At 41.9% G+C, this 24,364-nt stretch overlaps 2 protein-coding genes across 4 annotated transcripts in view; both read right to left on the reverse strand.

The window, feature by feature from the left end:
• Positions 1 to 3,818: 3,818 nt before the first annotated feature.
• TLR7 (toll like receptor 7) overlaps positions 3,819 to 24,364 on the reverse strand; it is a 37,453-nt gene continuing 16,907 nt past the window's right edge. Inside the window, exons 1-2 of one of the 3 annotated variants that reach the window (XM_032678087.1) lie at positions 11,078 to 11,145; positions 3,819 to 8,399 (exon numbers count right to left, since the gene is read on the reverse strand). In XM_032678087.1, the coding sequence (XP_032533978.1) occupies positions 5,259 to 8,399; positions 11,078 to 11,080 (3,144 nt within the window). In that variant the 5' untranslated portion in view covers positions 11,081 to 11,145 and the 3' untranslated portion in view covers positions 3,819 to 5,258. Of the gene's footprint in view, positions 8,400 to 8,807; positions 9,073 to 11,077; positions 11,146 to 24,364 lie in introns of those variants that run through there. The other 2 variants (XM_032678088.1, XM_032678086.1) reach the window with 2 other exon arrangements.
• PRPS2 (phosphoribosyl pyrophosphate synthetase 2) overlaps positions 19,237 to 24,364 on the reverse strand; it is a 45,598-nt gene continuing 40,470 nt past the window's right edge. The window contains exons 9-10 of the transcript XR_004355106.1: positions 22,410 to 22,418; positions 19,237 to 19,248 (exon numbers count right to left, since the gene is read on the reverse strand). The gene's annotated coding sequence lies outside the window, so the exon portion shown is untranslated. The remainder of the gene's footprint in view (positions 19,249 to 22,409; positions 22,419 to 24,364) is intronic.

Below are 24,364 nucleotides of genomic sequence, written 5' to 3' on the forward strand. Positions count from 1 at the left end.
CTTCCCTTTTCACCAGCACTTGGGCACACTGTGTCTAAGTTTCCTGGAGGTAGGTGCAGGCTATATATCACTTCTCCTTCCACTTCTTGCAGCAGCCCAAATTTCAGGTTAGTTTACAAAGACAAATAGTCCACCTCTGGGATTTTGACGAGCTGATGCCACTGTTGCATGAGGTGGGTTTTAGGACATTAAAACACAGTCTGTCACAGTGAGGTGTGGAACTTCTGAGGGGAACATGCAAGGTGAGAAACTACAGAGAATTATGGAAAGATTTTGACACTTGTTTTTCCAAAGGAGCAAGGGTCAATGCAATTCTTATTTTGGAGCTTCTTGCTTTTACATCATGAATAGAAGTTCAGGATAGATAAACAAGAGCACAACTTAGTTACTAAGTTTCTTCTAAATTAATACTAGAACTAAAAATGAGTCTTAGACCAAAGTAATTATGTAAAGAAATTTTATTATTAACAGAATGTAGCATTCAGGTGCACTATAAAAGACCATAGCCTTATATGAGTGTAATTATTCTATATAGACTGGTGGATCTCAAATATTTGGGGTAAATTATGGGAAAGAAACTTTTGCAAACAAGAAAATGAGAATATATGCTAAACCCTCTCTTGTTCATTGTTTCAGTAAATTTTACTTTGTTGTTCTACACTAAATGTAATTTGTCACTGCAGGATATCAGTTAAATATCAGATTTTAATTATTCCTTCAGTTAGCAAAGCAAAAGCATAAAAAATTAGAGCAGGAAAAGAAGGCATATTCACAAAGAAGGATTCATAGAGAGTTTTGCTCTTTAATTGAAAATTACTTTGTCCGTAGGAAAATACAAGACTAGGTATACGTGTTTTTAAGCAACACATGCTTCCAGAATGTCTCACTCTTGTGGAATCTTACTAAAATATTGATAACATATATAATGCCATAGTTGTAGATATTACTATGGGGAGTATAACATAGATAAACCAAACAGCTAAGACAGTGAAACTAGAACTTAGCTTGTAAAATAAAAGAAAATATTCAGAAACATATTTAGAAATCAAAAGCTGAAACCTTCCATTGTACGGCTTGCCAGCTTTTCCATAATTATGTAAATCTATTGTCAGTCCTTCAATAATGCTATTGCTAGAAAAAAATTGAAACTTTTTTCCTCAAATGTTTCTGAATTTGCATCAGCAAAAACAGTTTTGATTTTGTGTCAGTTTCTCTTTAAAAAAAAGCTCAAGTTACTCAGAGACGCTATTGCTCAAAATTTTGCCCTTAACATTCTGTCTTAGAAACAATAAAGGAAAGAAAACAAAGACAGATAAGGCCACGGATTTTGATCAGTGGCTATTCTGGTACACTTCTTTGAACAAAGATACTCGCCCACAAAAGCAAAAATCCCCAACCACCTCAGTTTTACAGAACTTAGTAGGGCTTCCCACTGTCTTATACTTTTCACAGCCAAATATAGAATTTCTCACCAGGTACACATTTGATTCTCAATTTTGGCTATTTTTCTGATTAAATAATCCCATGTATAATAATCTCTAAGTGCTCATTAACTAAGGAATGCATGCAGGTTGCTTTTTGGATATCCAGATTTGCTTTTCAGTTGCAGCAGAAGCAGATGGATATGCTAGAAATGGTTTGACTTCTCTATGCTTTATTTTTATCATTTATACTCCTGAAGATAATGATGGATTAGTGTGTATGTCTTTTGCATTTAGACACACAACTAGTCTTCCCAAATTACAAGGCTAACTTCCATATATATTCAGTGAAGTTGAGCTCCTCCTGAGGCAACTGATAACCTAAATGATCCGAATATCTTCTTCAGAGTGCATGGAGACATTTGACCTACAGCTGATTTTTTTCAAATGAACATCCTGTCATAGAGCTAATTTCTGTAGGCAGATACTTTCAGAACAAGATTGAGAAACTGAAAAGGCAGGGATTATTCACAAGACAAACAATAGGTTGTCTGGAGGAGCTACTGACCTACAATGTGGTCTACTACAGACCAAGGGCTCCCGATCTTCACTGAGTTAATTTTTTTAAAAGATGCTGTTGTAAAGTTTCTTTACAGGATATCATGTTTGCTGCATAACATTCCAATGTTATTGCAGAACAGGAGCCTAAAGAAGCTATTGATATGTTGAAATCAGACCTGCTCTGACCTCCAGAGACCCCTTAAAACCTCCTCCTCCTAATTACCTCACACCAGATCACAAGCTACACCATCATGAAACCCTAACATATAGAAATCACAGGACTGTTCGGTGTTTTGTAATTCAGACACTGCTACACCACCAGACAAGCAAACTCCAAACTCTGCCAGAGAGAAGGTGCACAAGAAGCTGGGAGGAAGCATAGCTGGGACAGCTGACCTGAACTGGCCAAAGGGATATTTCATACCACAGAATGTCATGCCCAGTATATAGACTGGGGGACCTACCTGGAAGGGGAACTTATTGTGGTTTGGAGATGGGTTTTGCTTCGGTCAGTGAGTGGTAAGGAACTATTGTGCATCATTTGTCATTCTTGGGCTCTTTCTCTCTCTCTCTCCCCTTTTAATTATTATTATTGTTCTTATTGTTGCAATATTTTACTTCATTTCAATTATTAAACTGTTCTTTTCTCAAATAAAAAGTTTTACTTTTCCTTTTTGATTCTCCTTCCCATCCCAAGAGTGTTGGGAAGAAGTGAATGGTTGCATGGTGCTTAGTTGCCAGTTGGGGTTAAACCATAACATCCTCCCAAGTCACCCAACCTTGCTTCCACTGGCCGTACACTTTCCTCTTTTTTCCTTAGCTCCAGAAAAATATCCCTGGTCAGCCAAGCTGACCTTCTGCCTCACCAGCATGACTTCCAACATTTTGGAATTGCATGTTCCTGTGCCCTTAAGAGATGGTATTTAAAATGTGACCACACTGATAGATCCCAGCATCTTCAAAGCCATTTTCCTAGGGGACCTTGCAAAGCAGTTCCCTTAGCAGCCTGAATTCTGCTCTCCTCTTATCCAGAGTTTTGCTGGCAAATTTCCTTCTGTCACCAGATATTTTAAATTAAACTACTCCATGGTCCAAAATGTCCACCACTTCAATCATGAGGCTCTCTTGTTAACAAGCAACAAATCAAGGAGGATATCCTTTCTAATCAGGTCCCTTAGTATGTGTACCAATATATAATCATTGCTATTCATGTCGTACCCATCCTTTGGGTGCTTCTCAATAGAAGAGGAGAAATACTTCTCCCCTCACCCTCAGAAAGGCTAAGTGACCTTGTGTTCCTTCCCTAATCAATGAGGCTGTGAAAGAGGATCTGCTCCAAAATAGATGTTGTGGGGAGGTAGAGGGAGATGGTGTATGAGTAACTGAGGAACAGAGGTTCCTGTTTCAAGCATTGCCTTATGGAGAGAGTCATATTATAGCTCATGTTATCATATTTAGAGGTACAGATTGTTTAGGCTTTCAAACAGAACCATCAGAAATACACATTATTAAAATATAACCATAAAACTACCAATTTTTTAATGAGATCCATTTCTATTTCCTACTTCTGTATTTAATCAATAAAAATCATAGAATCATAGAATCAGCTGGGTTGGAAGGGACCTCCAAGATCATCAAGTCCAACCCTCGATCCACTACCACTGTGGTTGCTAGACCATGGCACTAAGTGCCACATCCAGTCTTATCTTAAAAACCTCCAGAGATGGAGAATCCACCACTTCCCTGGGCAGCCCATTCCAATGCCTGATCACCCTTTCTGTACAGAATTTCTTCCTAAACGATGTGACAAATTGAGAGGAAAAAAACCCTTCTTATCTGCAATATGAAATTTTGCTTTCCTGTTTATGTTTGTGTTTGTGTTCTTGTCTGTCTGGTTGCCTACAATTAAATAAAAGAGAGTCTATTTAAAGAAAGGACCAGTCAGAACAGGTAAGTGAAAAAAAGGTTTAAAGCAATTAAGAGTGTCAGTTCCCCTGCAGCCAGAGTTATCACAGAGACTACTTGCCAGAAAAGAAAAAGAACTTTGAGCAAGAGAGGAGAAGCTACCCAGACTGATTCAGACAGGAGCACTCTGCAAGGTGAGAATGTGCTGCCCTCCCAAAACAGACATTATCACAACAAGCAGAGAATCTGCCCATGTCACGCTCAGAAGTTCAGGCTGCCATTACAAAAGGCTTCAGTTGAAATACTCTCAAGTGTTTGATGAGTGTGTTTTGTGAAACAGAGTGGGGAACAGGCCTAGGTGTTCATGTTTCTGAGCATTGTTTCTTCCCTTTTTCAGGATGTCTCTAAAGTCAGACCCATTCCTATCTCAGGTGTTGAGTGGTGCCCTATCAGCTGCTGTGGGAGACGGGCTTGCCTGGGGAACAAGAAGGTGGAGAGCTTGAGGCTGTTCTGGAGCACCACAGCACATCTAAAGAAACAGCAGGATATATGCTTTTCTTGTATGACTTGGTCTTACACACTTTGTACTTCCAGATTTTGACCATGTTTTCTTCTGGAGAAAGTCTGGGCAGGTGGAGGTGACTCAGTCACTTTAGCAAGTCTTCAGGCCCCAGTCCTGGCTGGACCAGCTAACACCATCCCAGTTGATACAGAAGGGGTTGTAACATAGGACTTGGGTGGAAATGGAGAAGCCAAGTTCCTAAAACTGACATTACAACACTGGAGAGGAGCCCTGAGTCTTCAGGAAGGAGCCAGCTCAGCCAACAGCGCAAGAGGCAGGTGAAAGGCAAAGTGAAAAGATGACTTGCAAATTAGCAGTACATATTCTTTAACTTCTAGCATGCCCTACTTTAGCTGCATTTTTTCCCACCTTTTCCACTTTCTCTTTTATCTTTTTACCTTCCTTTCCTTGTTTCTTCTCACTTCCACCTTGATTTACTTGAGTTTCTCTATCTGCCTTGTGCCTGTCCCTCTGCCTCTCTGCTGTTCTCCCCCTCTTGTTGTTTTCACACAGAAGACTGTAAGACCTTCTGAACTTTACCTCACACCTTCCCATTTTGGCATCTCCTCTTCCTGTGCAGCAGTCAGTGCCAACCAAGGCACATATCAGCTAAACATCTGCCCTGGCAACAGTTTCTCTTCAAACTTGTCATAGCACAACAAGTGAATTTTCAGCTTTGGAATTAAATGTGCATTCCATTTTGGGGCTTAATATCAAAATTAGATTTATCTTCTATGATTCAACAATTTTGGCAAATGAAGTTGAGGATCTTTGCTAACTCTGCATCATAACTATACATAAAGGGAGAGCTAAACAGTTTCTTGGAGAAGCTTGTTGTAAGCCAGCAAATTGTTTGTAGCTATGGCATTTTTCAGGCACTGCCAGAAGAAGGGCTGAGACTGAGGGTTAGTTGGCCATTCCAGGACAGAATTTCGACACAGCCTCTTCCTCAGACGGACATAGCGCGACTTCTGCAAAACCTTCTCAAGAAATATCAAGATAATTACATCCAGTTTTTCATCTAGAAGCCGTTGGTGGGCCATGTAAAAAGTGGTCCTGAAACTGCCGCTTTTAATATACTTATTGGTCAGCACAAATACAGTCTTTTTGCTCAGCTGAATGCTCTGGGAAAGGTTGTCAAAGACTGGCTGTCCTGGGAGCCAGTCCCTTGCTTCCAGGCATAAGTTGAACTGCCTGGCTTTTCGGTCTTCCAGCCTTCTAATCAGTTCTTCCATCACCCAGTCATTCACAGCTGGATCTTCGTTGTCATAGGCAATAAAAGCATCGTAACAGGCATCTGGTAAAGATAAACGCCGATAGCCCTTCAGCCTGGCAGTGCAGTAATGGTAACTATACCACACATCCCAGAAGTACAGATGGCTCATCACCGCAAGCACCATAAAGCTGAGGACGGTTGAAGCTGACAGAGCGTACAGGATCAAATATGAGGTGTCCAGCTCACAGGTATACAGATCCAAGAAAACCACGCTCCTTCCCTTATGTGCCCCCGGGCCAGCACAGGTCACGTCTGAGGCCAGAAGAGGAATAGTCACCTGAGTCTGATTGATCCACCAGACAAACCACACGGCCTCGCAGTTGCACTTGAAAGGGTTGCCATGCAAAAGCAGCATCTTCAGGTTGTTGATGACATTTTCAGGGAAGCTAGATTTCTTAATTACTTCAATCTTGTTTGTGCTGAGGTCCAAATACCTCAGTTTAAAAGCACCTCTGAGAAAATGTTTGGTTAGCTGCTGAATGTGATTGTTTCGGAGCATCAGTTCTTGCAGTGATGAGGAGCAATTGGACAGTTCTCGGGGAACAGTAGTCAGAAGGTTATTGCTCAGGTCCAGAGTTACTAGTTTCTTCAGATAGTGGAGGTTTTCCCAGTTGAAACTCTTCAGTCGATTATTGGTTAAGTTGAGGAGCTTGAGTTTGGGAGGCATTGCTTCAAAAACAGTGGGAGGCAAAAAACTGAGTGAGTTGAAGGATATATCCAGTTCTTCCAGGCTGGTCAGATTCTTGAAGAAGGATAAGTATCTAGCATTGCCATCTACCCATAAGATATCTAAACGATTTCCTCTAAATTCTAAAATTCGAAGAGATTGACTTTCCATTCCTGTGTTAATGGTGGTAGAAATGTCATTATCGTTCATCATCAGCTTTCTGAGATGTGTCAAACTTTTTATAAAACTGAGCTCTTGAGTAATACCTTCTGCCAGAAAATAATGTTGATTATTGCTCAGGTCAAGAATTTCTAAATGTTCTAGCTCTTTGAAAGCAGTTTGGTACAGCAAATCAACCCTGTTGTTAGAAAAATCCAGATATTTCAATCCAGACAAGTAGGAGAATTCACTTCCATTTAAAGTTTGACTTATTGCATTATCTGACAAGTTGAGACATGTAAGGGAGCTAAGTCCCTGGAAGTCTGAGGGGTTAATAAAAAATACATTATTTCTGCTCAAATCCAGAGTTTTTCCATATTGCAGGCATTCGTCCTTAACTGAAGATTGGTAGGAAGCAGCCTCTTTATCTTTGGAACGGCAGCTTCGCTCGTACACATCATACCTGAAATAATGCATGTCTGGTAACACTTGTCCGATGTTCTGCTCTACGGAAAACCTAGGATTAGAGCAGAATCCATTGGAGTTGCTTTCCCCTGAAGAAGGAGAAATTTTATTCACTGAGAGGTCTATGAACTTAAGAGCTGGGAATTCTTCGAACACTGTCAGGTTTGCAACTTTAATAAAATTAGTCCCAAGATCCAAGACGGTGAGATTCCTAAGACTGAGCAGTGGGCGTAGATCCTCCTTTCTCAGTTCTTTAAAGACATAACCCTTAAGCCTCAAGGTTTCCAGGTTAGAGAGGGCAGAAAATGTCTCAGACAGTTTCAAGAAGGGAGAATACAACTTGAGTTCAAAATTAAAGGACAGATCAAGCTCCACCAGGCTGGGGACAAACTTCAAAAACTGAGCATCTCCAATCTCCTTCATGAGGAAATTTTGGGAGAGGTCAAGTTCTTTGAGGTTCTTGATACTTTTAAACCAACTGCTGGGTATGCTCTGAAGAGAGTTACTGTGAAGTCGCAAAATTCTTAAATTTTTCAAGGAATCAAAAGCCTTTGAATGTATCTGAATTGAGCCACTGGTGCAGGGAATGCAAGGATATGGGGCATTATAGCAACGTGGGCAATTGCCACTTAGATCGAGAATTTCTAGGTTGGGAAGGGCACTTAAATCCTGTTCTTGAATCACTTGAATCCTGTTATTGTAAATATAGAGTTCCTTCAAAGTAGATGACAAATTGTGTGGAATGTGTGTTAAGTTGTTGGACTTCAGAGATAGTATTGTTAATTTTTTCAGCTCCAGAAAGGCTGTTTCCTCAATTTCAAATGAAACATTGCATGGATTGCGGTAGTAACAGTTCTGTCCCAGATACAAGACCTCTATGTTTCCTAGCTCTGACAAGTTGGTTTTTTGGATAGAAAAGATAGTATTTGCTTCCAGGCTCAGCAGGGTTAAAGTAGCAGGAAGACCTCGGGGTATTTCCAACAGTTGGTTTGCATCCAAGTACAGGGACTTCAGTCTTGTCAGGGCAGCAAAACTGCCATTCTCAATCTCCAGTCCTCTGTTGCAGACAAGATCTTTGGGCCCCAGTCTGACAGGCACACAGTTGCATCTGAAGTCAATCTCCACGAGGTTTTTCAGTTGAGCAAAGGATGTTGGATAGATATGGGGAATATGGTTAATACTCAGGGTGAGGTTGGTAGCGTTTTCAGGGATCCCTCTGGGGACTTGTGTGAGACGCCGGTAGGTGCAGTCCACTGTCACAGTACCTTCTGAAGATTTAACATCACAGGGCAAAGTTTTGGGAAACCAAGCTCCAGACAGCAGCATCGGAAACAGGAAGAGCAAGACAAATAGCAAAGCATTTGACATCTTTGCACGAGGTACCTAAAAATAAGGAAGCACAGGTATTAGTGTAAGGTAATTAAACATTTCACCCACACACTGGGTCAGACCAAATAGGTCTACACTTGTAGATGTGCAGGTAGGATTATAAGTTTTGTTGGTATTTTGTTGGTATTCCTTACTTTATTATCACGATGTATTGCAGTGTTAATATAAATATCACTCTCTAAATAAGGAACTGGTAAAAAAATCTACTGAAAAAGTGGCAACACAGGTGATTGAAATTTAATCCCTGTGAATGTTCTTTTCTTTTAAGAGGAAACAGGAGGTGTTAAACTTCCAGCAGATTGCCATTGCATACTGGAGTAGATGAGCAAAGTTACTGTTTCATAGTGTATGATAGATAAACTCTATAGTCACTTAAAAACTAGTGTAGACTTTCAAACTTACTGAAGCGTCAGCACAGCTGGAGAGTTGACCTAAGCCAGTCTATGACTTTATTTCCATAAGGTTTAATACCACTTTGCATTTTCACTCTTCAATAAGGACAGGGGGCTGAGAAAACACTGTAGCAATGTCAAGTGTGAAAATGAAAATCAAAGACAGATTTAAAATTGGGCATGTTCCATATAAGACTAATAAGCACTAAATACCCAGAGCCAAAATCCCACAGGCATTTAAAGAAACTTTCAAAACATTCTCTGTGTCTGTCAAGTCTTTGTGCTCTTGCCTACTTTATAGATTTATGTGTATTATGGGAAGGGACAATAAGCTTTTAATATGTCACAGCTTACCTGTTACTTCCTCAGCAGTGGTCAGTGTCAAAGAAACCCCGGCTGGCAAGTTGTTATAAATTTGCTTTAATTGGTTAAGTTGGATTTGAAATCCTCATTGGCAGAGGATGAGAATATGACCATATTGCAAAAAGTCAACGGGCTTGCTTCTCTCTCTTCCCCAAAATAGGGAAGATTTCTTTGGTAAAATTTGCACCTCTGACTGCATTGGAATATCCCCAGGAGCACTTACACATAACACTGTACACTCATGTTTTGCAAATCTAGTGAATTTATCGGGGAAATATGAAAGAATCTATAACCTCTTGCTCCAATAAACTGCACTATTAGTTAATCTGTGTTCATGAAGTTCTTATTGAACTTGACCAGACTTACAGTGATGAATCGGTAATCCTCACTATTGGTGAGTCTCTGTTCGTAAAGGAGACCAGGATTGCAGTGTAACCTACATTATTGTTGCATCTGAGAACATGACCAGACTTAAGAGTGATAAATTGGCTAAAATAAGAAATCAAGTCCAGCCTCCACCAGCCCCTCTGCTCTCTGAAGACCAGCTGGGAAGAGCAAGGGCATATGTTATCTGCTGAATTGCTGCACTCTTAATGCAACAGAAGGAAAAGTAAATTAGATTCAACCTTTAAAGATTTGATAAACCAAAATAAATCTGTCCAAGCACTAGAGCAGGACAGGGGCAAGGTGTGATTGCAGTCTAGATTGACAAAACAAACTTCCTACATGAACTCATAAGCAGCCACTGCACTCAGGGCCTTAATTTCAGGTGCTTACCCAAGGTCCTCAATTCATTGTCACCAACCTGGGCTGCACTGATGTTCAAGAGAGAGTAGGAGAGGAGAGAGTGAGAGAGAGCGAGAACCAGAGAGAGAGAGCCAGAGAGAGAGAGAGAGAGAGAGAGAGAGAGAGAGAGAGAGAGAGAGAGAGAGAGAGAGAGAGAGAGAGGAAGAGGGAGAGGCAGCCCCTCTTTAGGTGCTGCTGGGCTCTGGAGATGGAAGGAGCTCTGCCTGTCTACACACTAGAGACTCACACTGCTGATTTAGGTGCCTGAAATTATGGGCCTTAAAAGTCTTCATAAATATCTTTCTAGGTTTCTTAAGAAGTCAAAGAAGACCTTTGGAGCATTTAGAATGCTCAGATTTTGAACTCTCACGTATTACAGTATTATTAGGAACCTAAGTGTTGTTGCAGAGCCAGCCTAGCTCCTACCATCTTTGTGCTTCATTGCTTTGTATAGTCTTCTCTTTCCTAATATCTTTGTAATGTATTATGTATTTTAACGGTAAGCTGTTGCATTCTGATGTTATATCTGACTATTTACATGTGTAAGACTTAGGAGCTGTTTAAGTACCAGAACAAATAAAAAGACTTTTAAATAGGAGAAACAAGCAACATCTTTGCAATGAGAAGCTTGTTTAAAAGTACAGCTGGAGTGTGCATGTGAACTGTTCTTTTCTCTGTGATCTACACTTGGCTTCATAAGAAGTTCAAAAAGCAGTAATCTACTGATCCTAATGGGCATGTGCAAAAATCCTTAATGATTTAGAGTGTTCTTCAAATGTTCAGCAACAGTACAACTAGGTGTTTCTGAAGAAAGATTTTCTGCGGGGGTTTCATATATATGTAAAGAGTTGGCAGGGCTAAAGGCTAGAGTAAAACCTCAAAAGTTACAGAAAATAGCAAAGATGATATTATACTCTTTCTAAAGTACAGTAGCATGGATAAATGATAGCCAGTTAGTATGAAAGCAAGTAAATGCTTTCCTTTTCTGTCACAATACACTGCAGCTTCTAACCACAATAGCAAAATTGAACATTTAGGAAACAGAAAAGCAGAAAATGTTCTTGAAAGTTTTCCACAACAGTTCCAGTAAAAGAGGTCTAAGAGCAAATTTAAAATGAAAGTTTAACATACCATTTTCTGTGTGCTTCCAGGTCTGGCAGATTTGATGCTGGAAGAGACTGTAAACTGGAGCAGAAGAAAACAGCATAAAAATTGTTCCCACTGGTTCAGCTGAGGTGTAGATAAGAGTACAATATGACATAACTCACTCAAGGCAACAGTAATATACACAATATCTTCTTTGTCTTCATCTGAACACCAAAGGAGGGCAACTTTGAAATATTTAAAGAGAGACCATGAGATTAATCAGCTAGGAGATATGCATTGTGTAAGGGTAACATTCATGTGAGCAACAAATATTTGCAGAAGCTCAAGTTCCTTTTTTTCTTTTCCATATTTACTGTAAGCTGCATGAGGGGAGACAAAAATTGTTAATTGGCATGAAAGTCTAGTAATTTTTATAATAATTATTTGGGGTTTATTTCTGTATCTAATAGCTTCAAGGACCCAGATCTTACTAAGAATCACTTGCATGCTAATATAAGCAGACAAATCTCTTAAACTGAATACTTTATGAAAGAAATGTCTATTAAGTTAATGGGACATATGGAAGGGAACCAAAACCAAGAGAAAAAGGGTAATGGTAAGGGCATAGAAAACTGAATACAAAAAGATGAAAACTACATGAGAGAGTGCACACAAGCTGGATTGAGAATGCTTATTTCTTCAAGCATCCAACCACATACCTGGTACATGACACTGGAATATGAGATGCTTAATGTCCACTTGCTTTGGTTGTAAGTAGGTTTTCTAAGTCACGCTGTCCAGTCACCCAATGCTGGAATTTTTGACAGGTGCTCAATGATTTCAGAGATCTTTCTCACAGTTTATGCCTAAAAACTGTGGAAATTTTAATGGCTGTACCAACACTTAGCATTTTCATTTGGAATAATCCTGATTTTTTTTTATATTAGGAACTTATTGTCATCCAATGAAGACCTCAAGGGGTTTCAATTCTATGCAAAGTGAAACTGTAGCTTTAACTGAATGCTAATGGAAATGCAGAGCACTTCTTTGTTTTTTGGTTTGTTTTGGCTTTTTTTACCTAAGAAATGTGGGAAGTAAAATATTTCCCTTCACTGAGTTGGAGGCAGGGTAAATTCAGGGGAGTTCAGAAGCCAAGAACTTCTGAACTATAATTTGATTTTTAGAGGCACAGGGAGTGCCTGATTTACTGATTTCAGAAGTTCAGATCTTCCTCAGACATTGCGCAAAATCTCTTTAGTCTCCTGTGAAATACAAAGTAACTGAAAGCAGAAAAGTACTTCCTACTGCATCATGTGTTACGGGAAGACCCACCAGTAACAGCAAATGTATAGTGCTGCCTCACTGAGCAAAGGATACAATTTAAAAAAAACAGGTGTATTTAAGTGCCTTAATCCTTTACGTATAAGTTTGTTTGTCAGTTGGCTTGTAATCAGATTAGTGAACTCCCATTTCCGTTTTTTTTCCCTTTGCATTCTAAATGAAAACTTACAGCAAGTTGCTTTAGCTTACTTATCAAAATCAGGATTCCACTGTTCATCTCAAAGACAGATAATTTACTTAAAGTTCTAAAATCTTGTAGCAAAATCTTTTCTCTAAAGTGCTGATCCTCACATAAAGAGTGAGGATACAACCCCTCATATTCATGGTTAATACAAGATTCAGTGTGAGATTGCATAATTTACCCAGGAAATTATTCAAGGAAACTAGATAAGTTACTCAATTTTTGAAATACTTAAGTTGACTCTTCAAATTGCTGTTGCTGATAATAGTTGCAGAAATGTTTTTGCCAGCACTAAAAATAACCAAAACAATAACAAGAAGACAGCAGTGGAGGAGATTGGCCAAAAACAAGGGCAGAGGAGCACTCAGAGCTCTGGTGAGGGAGGAGACCCAAACCACCCAGGGCGCTGAGGTACCACTGAGGGAGCCTCCTGTACCACAGAAATAGACTTGGTCATTTCTGAAAGCTGAGGCTGCCCCGGGCTACATCTGTGCCAAGACTGACTGACTGGTGTTTACAACAGGTTACACTTGTGTTCTGGAAGCAAAGGTGCCTGCCACTTCTACTGAAAGTGAGTTGCCTTCAAGAGAGGCAGAAGGCATCCAGAACTACCTGAAATAAGATGGAGCTATTTTCCAAGCTCTCCAGGGTCAGCAATGCAGCTACACCTCTCCTGTTTGTTCCTTCCTAAGAGACTGATAAGATAGAGTAGCCAGAGAGGGCATCCTTGCCTTTCTCTGGGGGAGGAGTGCCAAGGCAGCAATGTTGGAAGCAGTGGGGCATGCTAATGCAGGAACTGCTGGCAAATAATAAAACTGGCCGGTTCAGAGGAATTTTGGTACTTGTAAGTGGAATCCTACTTCTTAGTGATGAAATTATTAGCCTGCAGGACCACTGATTTGAAAAATTTCATGTAGATAATTCTACCATGAATTGGGTAATCCTCCTGGTTTTTCTCAGGCAAAGGCAGTGAGGGAGTACTGGAACAGCATCTGCAGAACAACATGGAACTCAGACACTGCTGGACCCAAACAAATCACATAGCAGGAAAGCAGCTCCCTATGAGCAAGCAAGTAACTGTAATGAAGCTCATATTAAACACACAATAACATCAATTTATGGACTTCTAAAGATCATGAAATATGATATTCTCATTTATCATAGGCCTTGATATTGCCTTTCAAACAACTGTGCATGACATTTCTATGTGTAAGGGCTACTACTCAATAGAGGTTATTTTGATTCTAAGTTCACGAACTGCACTTGAAGTGAATTGATTTCCTTTCTACCCCTATGTATAGTTTTACATATGCAAAATATCTATATGCTATAGGAATATATATTGTGTAGTGCATATATATATAAGTATAGGTAGATATGGTTACAGATATACCATTAAACAATGTCCTAAGTGTTTTAACTTGTGTAACCGAGGACAAAGGCCTGCCACTTACAGTGGTGCAGGCTTCCACTCACATTCCCCATGCCCTTCCTCCCGGGCTGCCCTGGAGACTGTTCCAGAGCCACAGGGACAGATTTTCCCTTTACCCTCACACTATTGTTCTCTGGACACTATCCCTGCAAGCCTCAGGGGTCTCCTCAGAGCTGAGGGGCAGTGGCACATGCCTCACTCCCACTTTTCCCCAAAAGTAACTCTGGAAGTGAAGAGTTGATGTGTACCACTGTGACTGGTACACTCTACTCTGCCCCCTGGTCATGTGGTTAACTCACAACATTTTATCAGGCAAGCAGCACCTGTGACTAAGTGGGTCATATATTCATTCTCTTGAGCCTCATTCTCAGGCTCTGGAGGTGTGTGAACCCTGAAGAAAATCCATACAGACATTTTTTTCCCCTCCCTCCCAGCCTCAAGGTTCCTGGGCACCAGGTCAATTCCTCCCCTCCTTATTGTCCTAGAGGGTCCCAGGCCCATAGTTCACCAGGTCACCCCAGAAGAGGGAGGAGAAGTGAAGCAGCACATGGAGCACTGTCTAGAGATCCAATCGGTTGCAAGGCATAAGGGGGGTACTTGGACCTGAGCTGCTGCTGGACAGTGGGATCCAACACCCTCCAGTGGCAGGGACAATTCCACCATCATTTGCATACTCCGAGGATGAAATGAATGACGCATATACATATTTTGTGAGTCTAGATCATAATTGTGATATTGATGCAGCAAACTGTGGACCAAAATTTGACTTGATCTCCAGGGGGTTTAAGTCACTAGAAATCATAAGCAAGGATGTATTATAAATTCTGTATTACGCTACTTATAGATTGTACTACATTGACTTGGTTCGTAGAAATCCTGTGCCATTCTAAAAATAATTTCTGTGCTATACTAATCATAATATCCTGCCACAACAAATGCTTTAGTTGTAACTACAAATTAGCATCATCATCATTCTACGAAAGCCACCCACTGTGGACCCTGCTAATAGGTACAGACATAGAATCATAGAATATGCCAAGTTGGAAGGGACCCACAGGGATCATTGAGTCCAACTACTAGCCCTGCACAGTGACTCCAAGAGTCACACTACGTGCCTGAGAGTATTGTCCAAACACTTCTTGAACTCTGTCAAGCTTAGTGCTGTGACTACTTCCTTGGGGAGCCTGTTCCAGTGTCCAGTCACTCTCTCTCTGGGTGAAGAACCTTTTTCTAATATCCAACCTAACCCCCCCCCGATGCAACTTCAGGCCATTCTCTTGGGTTCTGACACTGGTCACTGCAGAGAAGAGATATAGAAAAGAGGCCTGCCTCTCTTCTTCTTCTCACGAGGAAATTGTAGACCGCAATGAGGTCTCCCCTCAGACTCCTCTTCTCCAGGTCAAACAGACCAAGTGATCTCAGCCACTCCTTATATGGTTTCCCCTCAAGGCCCTTCACCATCTTCGTTGCCCTCCTTTGGACACTCTCGAATTGCCTAATATCTTTCCTATATTTTGGTGCCCAAAACTGCACAAAATATTCAAGGTGCCAGTGCAGAGCAGAGGGGGACAATCCCCTCCCTCGACCGGCTGGCGATGCTTTGCCTGATGCTGCCAGGACATGTTTGGCCCTCCCGGCTGCCAGGGCACTGCTGGTTCATATTCAACTCACCTTCAACCAGGACCCTCAGATCCCTTTCCACAGCACTGCTTTCCAGCCCCTTGTTCCCCAGTCTGTCTGTACAGCTGGGGTCAGCCCATCCCAGGTGCAGAATCCAGCACTTTCCCTTATTGAACTTCACGTGGTTGATGATTGCCCAGCCCTGTAATTTGTCAAGGTCTCTCTGCAGGGCCTCCCTGCCTTTGAGGGAGTCAACAGCTCCTCCCAGTTTTGTGTCATCTGAAACTTGCTCAGTATCCCTTCCAGTCCTTTGTCCAAGTCATTTATGAAGATGTTGAAGAGCACAGGGCCCAAGATGGAGCCCTGTGGAACCCCACTAGTGACAGGTCACCAGTTCGATGTTCCCCCATTCATTATTACCCTCTGTGCTCGACCCGTGAGCCAATTGCTCACCCCCCACATGATGTGTTTATCCAGCTGTGTGATGGACATTTTGTACAGAATATGTGACAGACAGTATCAAAGCTTTACTGAAATCCTAAAAGATTACATCATCTGGCTTCCCTTGATCAGTTAGGTGGGTTACCTTGTCATAAAAGGAAATCACGTTGGATAAGCAGGACTTTCCTCTCATGAAGCCGTGCTGGCTGTGACCAATGACTGCGTTGTCTTTTGGGTCTTTTTCAGTAATTCCCAGAGTAATCTTCTCCATAACTTTACTGAGCACTGAAGTGAGACTGACTGGCCTGTAGTTTCTGGGGTCCTCCTTCTTGCCTTTCTTGAAAATTGGAACAATCACCAGCTTCCAGGCAGCTGGGACCTCTCCAGATTCCCAAGACTGCACAAAAATTATCAAGAGAGGTTTTGAGATAACATCATTCAGCTCTTTGAGAATTCTGAGATGAATTTCATCAGACCCCATAGATTTGTAGGAATCCAGCTGGAGCAGTGGGTCCCATAAAATTCAGGGCTGACTAGGAGTTGATCATTTTCACAGTCATGGTCCTCCAGCTCAGGACACTGAGACCTCAACTGTGCCATTGTCAACTATGAGCTCCATATATTCTAATCCTTCTATTGCATACAGTGCCAATCGTCCACCTCTTCTGCTCTACCTATCCCTCTGAAGAGCCTGTAACCATCCGACAGGGCACTCCAGTCACAGGACCCATTCCACCAGGTTTCACTTATGTCAATGATGTCAGATCTCTGGGACTGGGCCAAAGCTTCAAGCTCCTCTTGTTTGTTCCTCATGCTGTGTGTATTGGTGTAGAAACATTTCAGGTGTGGTACATTGTAGACAATACCTCATGAAGCAGATTGAGGCATTCCATTAGTGCTGGTTTTCTCACATTTTGGCACACCATCCCATCACTCATCACTGATGAGCCTAGGTTTGCCCCTTTCCTCTTTCCAAGCTGGTTTAAAGCTCTATCAATGAGTCCCACTAGTTCCTGTGCTAGAGATCCTTTATGTGTATGTATATGCATGTGAGTAAAACTCCTAATTTGAGCAGGGAATGCAGCAAACCTCTGTGATTTACCTGTTCTGTGCAAGGTCTTTTATCCTTTTCCATCTTCTACCTTTTCTTACAAATACAACACAACTGAGGCCTGGAGAAGAGAGGGATGAGTGTCCACAATCACACCTCATTTGTCACACACAACAACTGTAGTGGGTCTGGCTGGAATGGAGCCCATTCTCTCCACAGCAGCCCCTATGGTGCTGTGTTTTAGACTGGTGACCAAAGCAGTGTTTATAATACACCAGCATTATGGCTGTTTTGGGAACTTGCAGAGGCTCAAGGCCTTCTCACACTGGTGAGCAGGCTGTCGGTGGGCAAGAGTCTGGGAAGGGTCACAGCCAAGTTTCCAGAGCCCAGTGGACCAAAAGGAAAACCCAAGCCATTACGGTTCCATGCCCAGCAATAAAATTGGTGTGGAGGGTAGAGAGATGGGGATTTAGCTAAACCAGCTGTCACAGAGATGTCAGCTGGGTGTTGCTCTGCTGGTAGGAAGCAGTGAGTGATGGCTTTTTGCACTTTTGTTTTCTTTTTCATATTTTTTTAGTTAGTTTATTAACCTGGCTTTTTCTCCACTCAAGAGCTCCTCTGAATCTGCCTCCCCAGTCCTCTTCCACACCGGGCTGCGTGGGGCATCACTCAACACACCAGAGACCACAGCACTGGCATTGACAGCAGACGCCTGACAAGCAACTGAGTGAGAGAGACTTGTACAGTGAAAACATGCTCAGATTTCACTCCCAACAGTCCACTGCTCCAGCAATAGCCTCTGAACATTTGACACTTCAAACCCCTGGAGTCTCTGGCAAGAGGTTCCAGAAAGGCTGCAAATGTCAGGTATTCTTACCAAGAAAGGCAAAAACGTGTACTTCCATGAGGGCAGGAGAACAAGACAAAATAAGGTTTCTAGACAAATATGAGCTAAATCCTCTAACTTATGCTATACAATGTGGCTTTTTTCATCATTTCAAAATGATGCTGCTGAATGAGGAATGTTTCCCACCAGGCTGAAGTGTCAGCTGATCTTCAGACCAGAATCCAGGCATGGAGGGGGGAGCATAGAGCGTTAAATACCAAACACCTCACAATTCTCTGTTTCCACGGCTTTAATTCTGTCAAAATGGATGCGGTTTTCACAGAGCTGCTGGAATTCACCCATAACTCTTCATAAGCATTTCAAGTGCGCGAAAGGCAGCAGACACAGTAAGCTTAATTCTACCATTTTCCTTCTGCTCTTTCCCCCATCTCATTCTGTTAAACAGCGTTGAGTAGGTTTACTTACAACCATCTGAGAAATACAAACTTCAACTGCTCATGAAATGTTAACTCGGACTCCCAAGGAAATTTAAACATTGCATCCCTTCTGTCAGACCATAAAAAGAAGAAGGACACCTTATTATAAAGATGTGTGCCAGTCTGGTGTGATTAACGGTTCATCTGTATGTCCAAGACAGCTGCAGCACAATTCATGAACAAGGCTGGCATGAGAGTCAATGCCTACATTCTTTCCCATTTGGCCTGTGCAGGGCATGGTCTCCAAAAAAAAGAGTTTTGAAAGATTAGAATAGAAGCAGAAGCAATCTCTTGGCACAAGTAATTTTGAAACTGTATTTATAGCACTTGTGCAAAGAAAAGGCAAATGATTCAGCGTTTTATTTGGAACAAAGATCTGATCTATAAAGCAACTGAATTGATATCATGCATTAACTGTATTGTATACCTTTTGGGCAGTAGCTTTGGTAAAATTATGTGGTTAGAGTTGGGGGTTAACAACTTAATTGCAAAGTAATATAGGTTAAATTATCTTGTATTTAAGAAATTTCTTTACCAAATAAAACAATACTGTTAATTCATTGTGTTACTGTGTTATAGGCTCCTCAGGAAGGATTGGTAGGGCACATAAGGCAGGTGATGGCTCTGTATATAAGGGAGGGGTTGAATTGTACGGTGCCTGCTTTTGGTGATGACATGGTTGAGAGTCTTTGGGTAGGAATGAAGATGGATGTTGTGGGACTCTACTATCAACCACACATCCAGGACCACAACACTGATGAAATATTCTATAAACAATTAGGGAACATATCTGAACGAACTGCCCTTGTCCTTATGGGTGATTTTAACTTCCCAGATATCAATACCATATGATATGATGGAGACAAGCATTCCTGAAACATGTTGAAGATAATTTCTTGGTGGAAGTATGAAATGTGGCCACTGAGATTTGTTGTTTGTAAACAGAGAGGGGTTCATGGGCAAGAGAGGATTGGTCATAGTGACTACACAGTAGTTGACCTTCACATTGTTGAATGTCCCACGCTTTTTCACAGCATAGTTAGGGCCTTGATCCCATCTTTAGGAGTAAGTGAATTGGAAAAGGCAATTGTTATTGAACAAATTCAAAATCAGGCTTCAGATGCAATCATAGCTTTACAAGAGGAAGTCCACAGTTTGTCTCATATTGTACTACAAAACCAAATGGCTCTCAGCTTTTTGCTAGCCTCACAAGGAGGCGTGTGTAAGCTCATCAACACCAGTTGCTGTTCTTACATAGACCAAAGTGGAAGAATTAATAAAGATTTGGCTGCAATTCAGAAGCAAACCAAAATTCTACATCAGGTAACTCTCAGGGATGTCTCACTGGGTTTGGGAGACATTCTCCACAAACTTACTTCATGGTTACCAAACTGGACATGGATAAAACAACAGTTTATATCAGTGATATACATAGTTAGTGTTTGTATAATAGCTCATTGCATGAACCAGTGATGTAGATATTGATCATCTCTTTGGTATAATGCTAGGTATAAGTAGTAGAGATTGGACAAGATCTTTAAGTTTTGTTCAGTCTCTAAAGGGGAGACTGATGCCTCAAAGTTTTTTTATTTTTTAATTTTTATAGATTTTAGAAGTAGCTATGTAGTGGATGTAGATTTTAATGTCTCAGTATTTCCAGTAGAAGTAACTACAGGTTACAGTAACTCAGGTATCATTTCCACACTGAGGTCTCTACCAGCATAATTAACATGCATTCTTTTACTGTCTCACTGTATTATATCTCTTACCAGTATTTTCCAGTAAAAATAACGGCTGTAGCTTAACGGTTTCACATACCAAACCCCATCCCATATCAATCCCTCAAAATTCTGTTAGCTGTTTAGTCTTCTTTTCAAGGTGGAATTGCAGAAAAGCAGCTTAAGGCCTGCGCCAAGGATGTAAACATAGGCAAAAGTGACCTTTAAGCCTGGAACTTTGGAGGGCCTCCAAGGATTCAACGTGCTCCAAGGAGGATGAAGATGATGAAAGAGGGGTCCCAAACTCCCCCAGATTCAATTCCCAAAGGGGGTGTGCTGGGGGGCAGAACGAGGCAGAACCAGGAGGTGGTTGAATGGGGATTGGATGGACATCATTATAAAATCATAGAATCTGTGTCCGAACACGCGCACGTGGGTTTGTATCCCTGTGGGCCAAGGGCTCATTAAAGCTCTGCTCTCCTTATCTCCAACCTGGAGTGTTTTTTTTCTCCTTGGTCTTTTAGACAACAGTTTGGCAGCAAAACTGGATATGGGGAGAGCAGAATTCTGACTGCTGAAGGAGCAAATTAGTAAGGTCCCCCGGGAATCTGCTTTTGAAGGTATTGGGCTCCATGAAGGCTGGTCACTTTTTAAGAGCTATCTCTTTAGAGCACAGAAGCAGGCAATTTCAAACTGTTGGAAGTCAAGCAAGCAGGCAAAAGTCCACCTTGGATGAGCAGGGATATTCTAAAACATCAGCACAGTGGAGTTTACTGCCTTCTTCAGCTCTGCCTTCAACAAAATGAGGGGCCCTGGGACCCCTGGAGCCCTGTATTGGAAGACCATGACTGGGGGACTGATAAACTGCCAGCCAAATCTGAACCTTTCTGAGACTTTTTGCTCCACTTGGCTCCATACAAGATTCATCCCAATGTACTGAAAAAGCTGGATGATGTTGTCATGGGGTCTTTCTTCATTATTTTTCAACTGTCTTGGGAGTCTGCAGAGGTCCCATTCAATTGGAAGCTGGCAAATGTTGTCTCAGTTTTCAAGGACGGTAAGAAGGAAGACCCCAGTAATTACATGCCTGTCAGTCTCACTTCAGTGCCCAGTAAAATCACAGAGAAGTTTATTCTGGGAGTTGTTAAAAAATACTTGAGAGACAATGTAGTCACTGGTCATAGCCAGCTCATAACCACAAGGGGAAACTCCTGTTTAACTGACTTAATTTCCTTTTATGACAAGCTTGTCCATCTAGCTGACAAAGTGAAACCAGTAGATGTGTGGGGATTTTTGGACTTTAAGAAAGTTTTTGATACTGCTTCTCACAGTCCCTTCTGGACAAATTGTCCAGTGTGCAGCCAGACAAGTCCATAATACACTGGTTTGGGCTCAAAGGGTTGCTGTAAATGGGGTTACATCAGATTGGTGGCCAGTCACCAGTGGGGTTCCCCAGGGCTCAGTTGTAGGACCAGTGCTCTTGAATATTTTTTAAAATTATCTGGATACAGGGATTGAATACGCTCCAAGAAAGTTTGCTGATGGTAATAAAATAAGAGGAACTGTGACTCCCTTGAGGGTAGAGAGGCCTTACAAAGAGATCTGGATAGACCAGAGAGCTGGGCAATCACCAACAGTGCAAAACCTAACAAGAACAAATGCCTGGGACAGATTAATCCTGGTTATACATACACATTGGGGGATGAGAGGTTGGAGAGTAGCCTCACAGAGAAAGATCTGGAAGTTTGGGTTGATGGCAAGTTGAATTGAATTAACAGAGTGCCCTGGCAGGCAAAAGGGCCAGCCATACCCTGGGGTGCATCAAGCAGAGCATTGACAGCCAGTCGAAGGAAGTGCCTGTCCCACTCTGCACTGCACTGGTGCAACTCCACCCGGTTTGGGGCACCTCAGTATTAAAAAACCTCAACCTACTAGATCGTGTCCAGAAGATGGTGATCAAGATGGTGAAAGGCCTTGAGAACAAGAACAGCAGCTGAAGTTACTTGGCTCGTTCACCTCGGAGAAGAGAAGGCTGACAGGTGATCTCACTGTGGTCTATAGTTTCCTCAAGGGATGCAACTGAGGTGAAGGTGCTGATCTCCTCTCTCTGGTGACCAGTGATAATGATGCCTAAAATGGAAGAAAAATTCTCCAGACAATATTAGTTAGTATAGATAAGATAGAGAGCAGTTCTTTAATGAAGGTCTTCAGATGCATACAATACATAGGTGTGCATGAGTATAATTTTATAGGACTAATCCATCCAATACGACAATTATCTGATCCCTGATCCTTCCCAGATCTGCCCCTTGCAGGACTGCCATTATGATTTAAAGGCTATGATGGACACATTACTTGACAAAACAGAGAAAGAGACAGTTCAGTGAGCTGCTTGAGCGTAGTTTGAAGCTGGAATAGAGGTAGGAAACCTTCAAGGGACAATCAGTGATCATTTTCCTTTATGAGATCCAAGATGGGATCCCAATGTAGCAGAACAGATAGAGAGGTTGAGACCCTATCAGAACTGGGTGGTGTATGGTATAAGACATGTTATTCTGAAAGCAATAAATCGGTCAAAATTATACAAGGTAAAGCAAGACAAAGATGAATCTCTGACACACTTCTTGAATAGGCCAGAAGAGATTTTTTCTTCCATTTTAGGCATCAAGACACAAGGAATGATATGAAGTTGTGTCAAGGGAAGTCCAGACCGGTCATTAGGGAAAGGTTCTTCACTGAGAGATTGGTCAATTGCTTGAACAGGCTCCCCAGGGAAATGGCTACAGCATCAAGCCTGTCAGAGTTCGAGGGCTATCTGGATGACACTTCTAGTGATATGGTTTATTTTTAGTCCTGCAAGGAGCAGAGTGTTGAACTTAGTAATTCTTATGTGTCCCTTCTGACTCAAGATATTCCATGATTAAGTTGGGGACTCAAATGCCTCTATGCAAACTCTCACAGTATGGGGAATAAACAAGAGGAATCAGGAAAGTGTGTAAACCTAAAGGGCTATAATCTTATTGGCATCACGGAGATTAGGTGAGATGGCTCCTAAGACTAAAGTGTTGGAATGGAAGGATACAGGCTTTTTAGGAAGGACAGGCAGGGGAGATGAGGAGGGGTTGTCACCCTCTATGTCAGTGACCAGCCAGAGTGCATGGAGCTCTGCCTGGAGATGAATGAGGAGCTGACTGAGAGTTTATGGGTCAAGATTAAAGGGACAGCAGGGACAGGTGACATTATAGTGGGGGTCTGCTCCAGGTCACCTGACCAGGAAGTCTGAGTGACTGAGGCCCTCTATAGATAGGCAGGAGTAGCCTCACATTCACAAACCCGGGTCCTCATGGAGGAATTTCTCTACCTCAATATCTGTTGTATGGATAAGACAGCAGGGCACAGGCAATTCAGGAAGTTCCTGGAATGCATCAATGATAAATTCCTTCTACAAGTGGTAGAGAAGACAACAAGGAGAGGTGCTGTGCTGGGCTTTGCTCTCACCAGCAAGGAGATGCTGGTGGGGAACATGAAGATCAAGGCAGACTTGGCTGCAGTGTTCATAAAAATATTTCAGACCCTTAGGAGAGGGAGGAGGACACAGACCAAGATCGCTACTTTGGACTTCAGGAGAGCAGACTTTAGTCTCTTCAGAGATGCCTGGTAGAGTGCCATAAAGCCCTGGAGGCAATAGGGGCCCAAGAAAGTTGGTTGGTATTCAAGGATTACTTCCTCCAAACTTAGGAGCAATGCATCCCCACAAAAAGGAAGTCAGGCAAGAATGCCAGGGCCTGTATGGATGAACAAGGAGCTCCTGGACAAACTCAAACACCAAAAGGAAGCCTACAGAGGGTGGAAAAAAGGACAGGTAGACTGGGAGGAACACAGAGAAATTGTCTGAGCAGCCAGGGATCAAGTTAGGAAGCTAAAGCCCAGATTTGGTCAACAGCAACAACAAAAGCTTCTATAGGTAATGTTGGTGATAAAATTAGGTCTAGAGAACATGTGGGCTCTCTCTGGAAGGAAATGGGAGACCTGGTTACCAAGGACATGGAGAAGGCTGAGGTACTCAATGACTTCTTTACCTCAGTCTTCACTGGCAAGTGCTCCAGCCACACCACCTGAATTGCAGTAGGTAAAGGCAGGGACTGGGAGAATGAAGAACCACCCACTGTAGGAGAAGATCAGGTTCAAGACCATCTAAGGAACCTGAAGGTACAGAAGTTCATGC

Source organism: Chiroxiphia lanceolata, chromosome 2, assembly GCF_009829145.1.
Source record: "Chiroxiphia lanceolata isolate bChiLan1 chromosome 2, bChiLan1.pri, whole genome shotgun sequence".
NCBI classification, from domain to species: domain Eukaryota; kingdom Metazoa; phylum Chordata; class Aves; order Passeriformes; family Pipridae; genus Chiroxiphia; species Chiroxiphia lanceolata.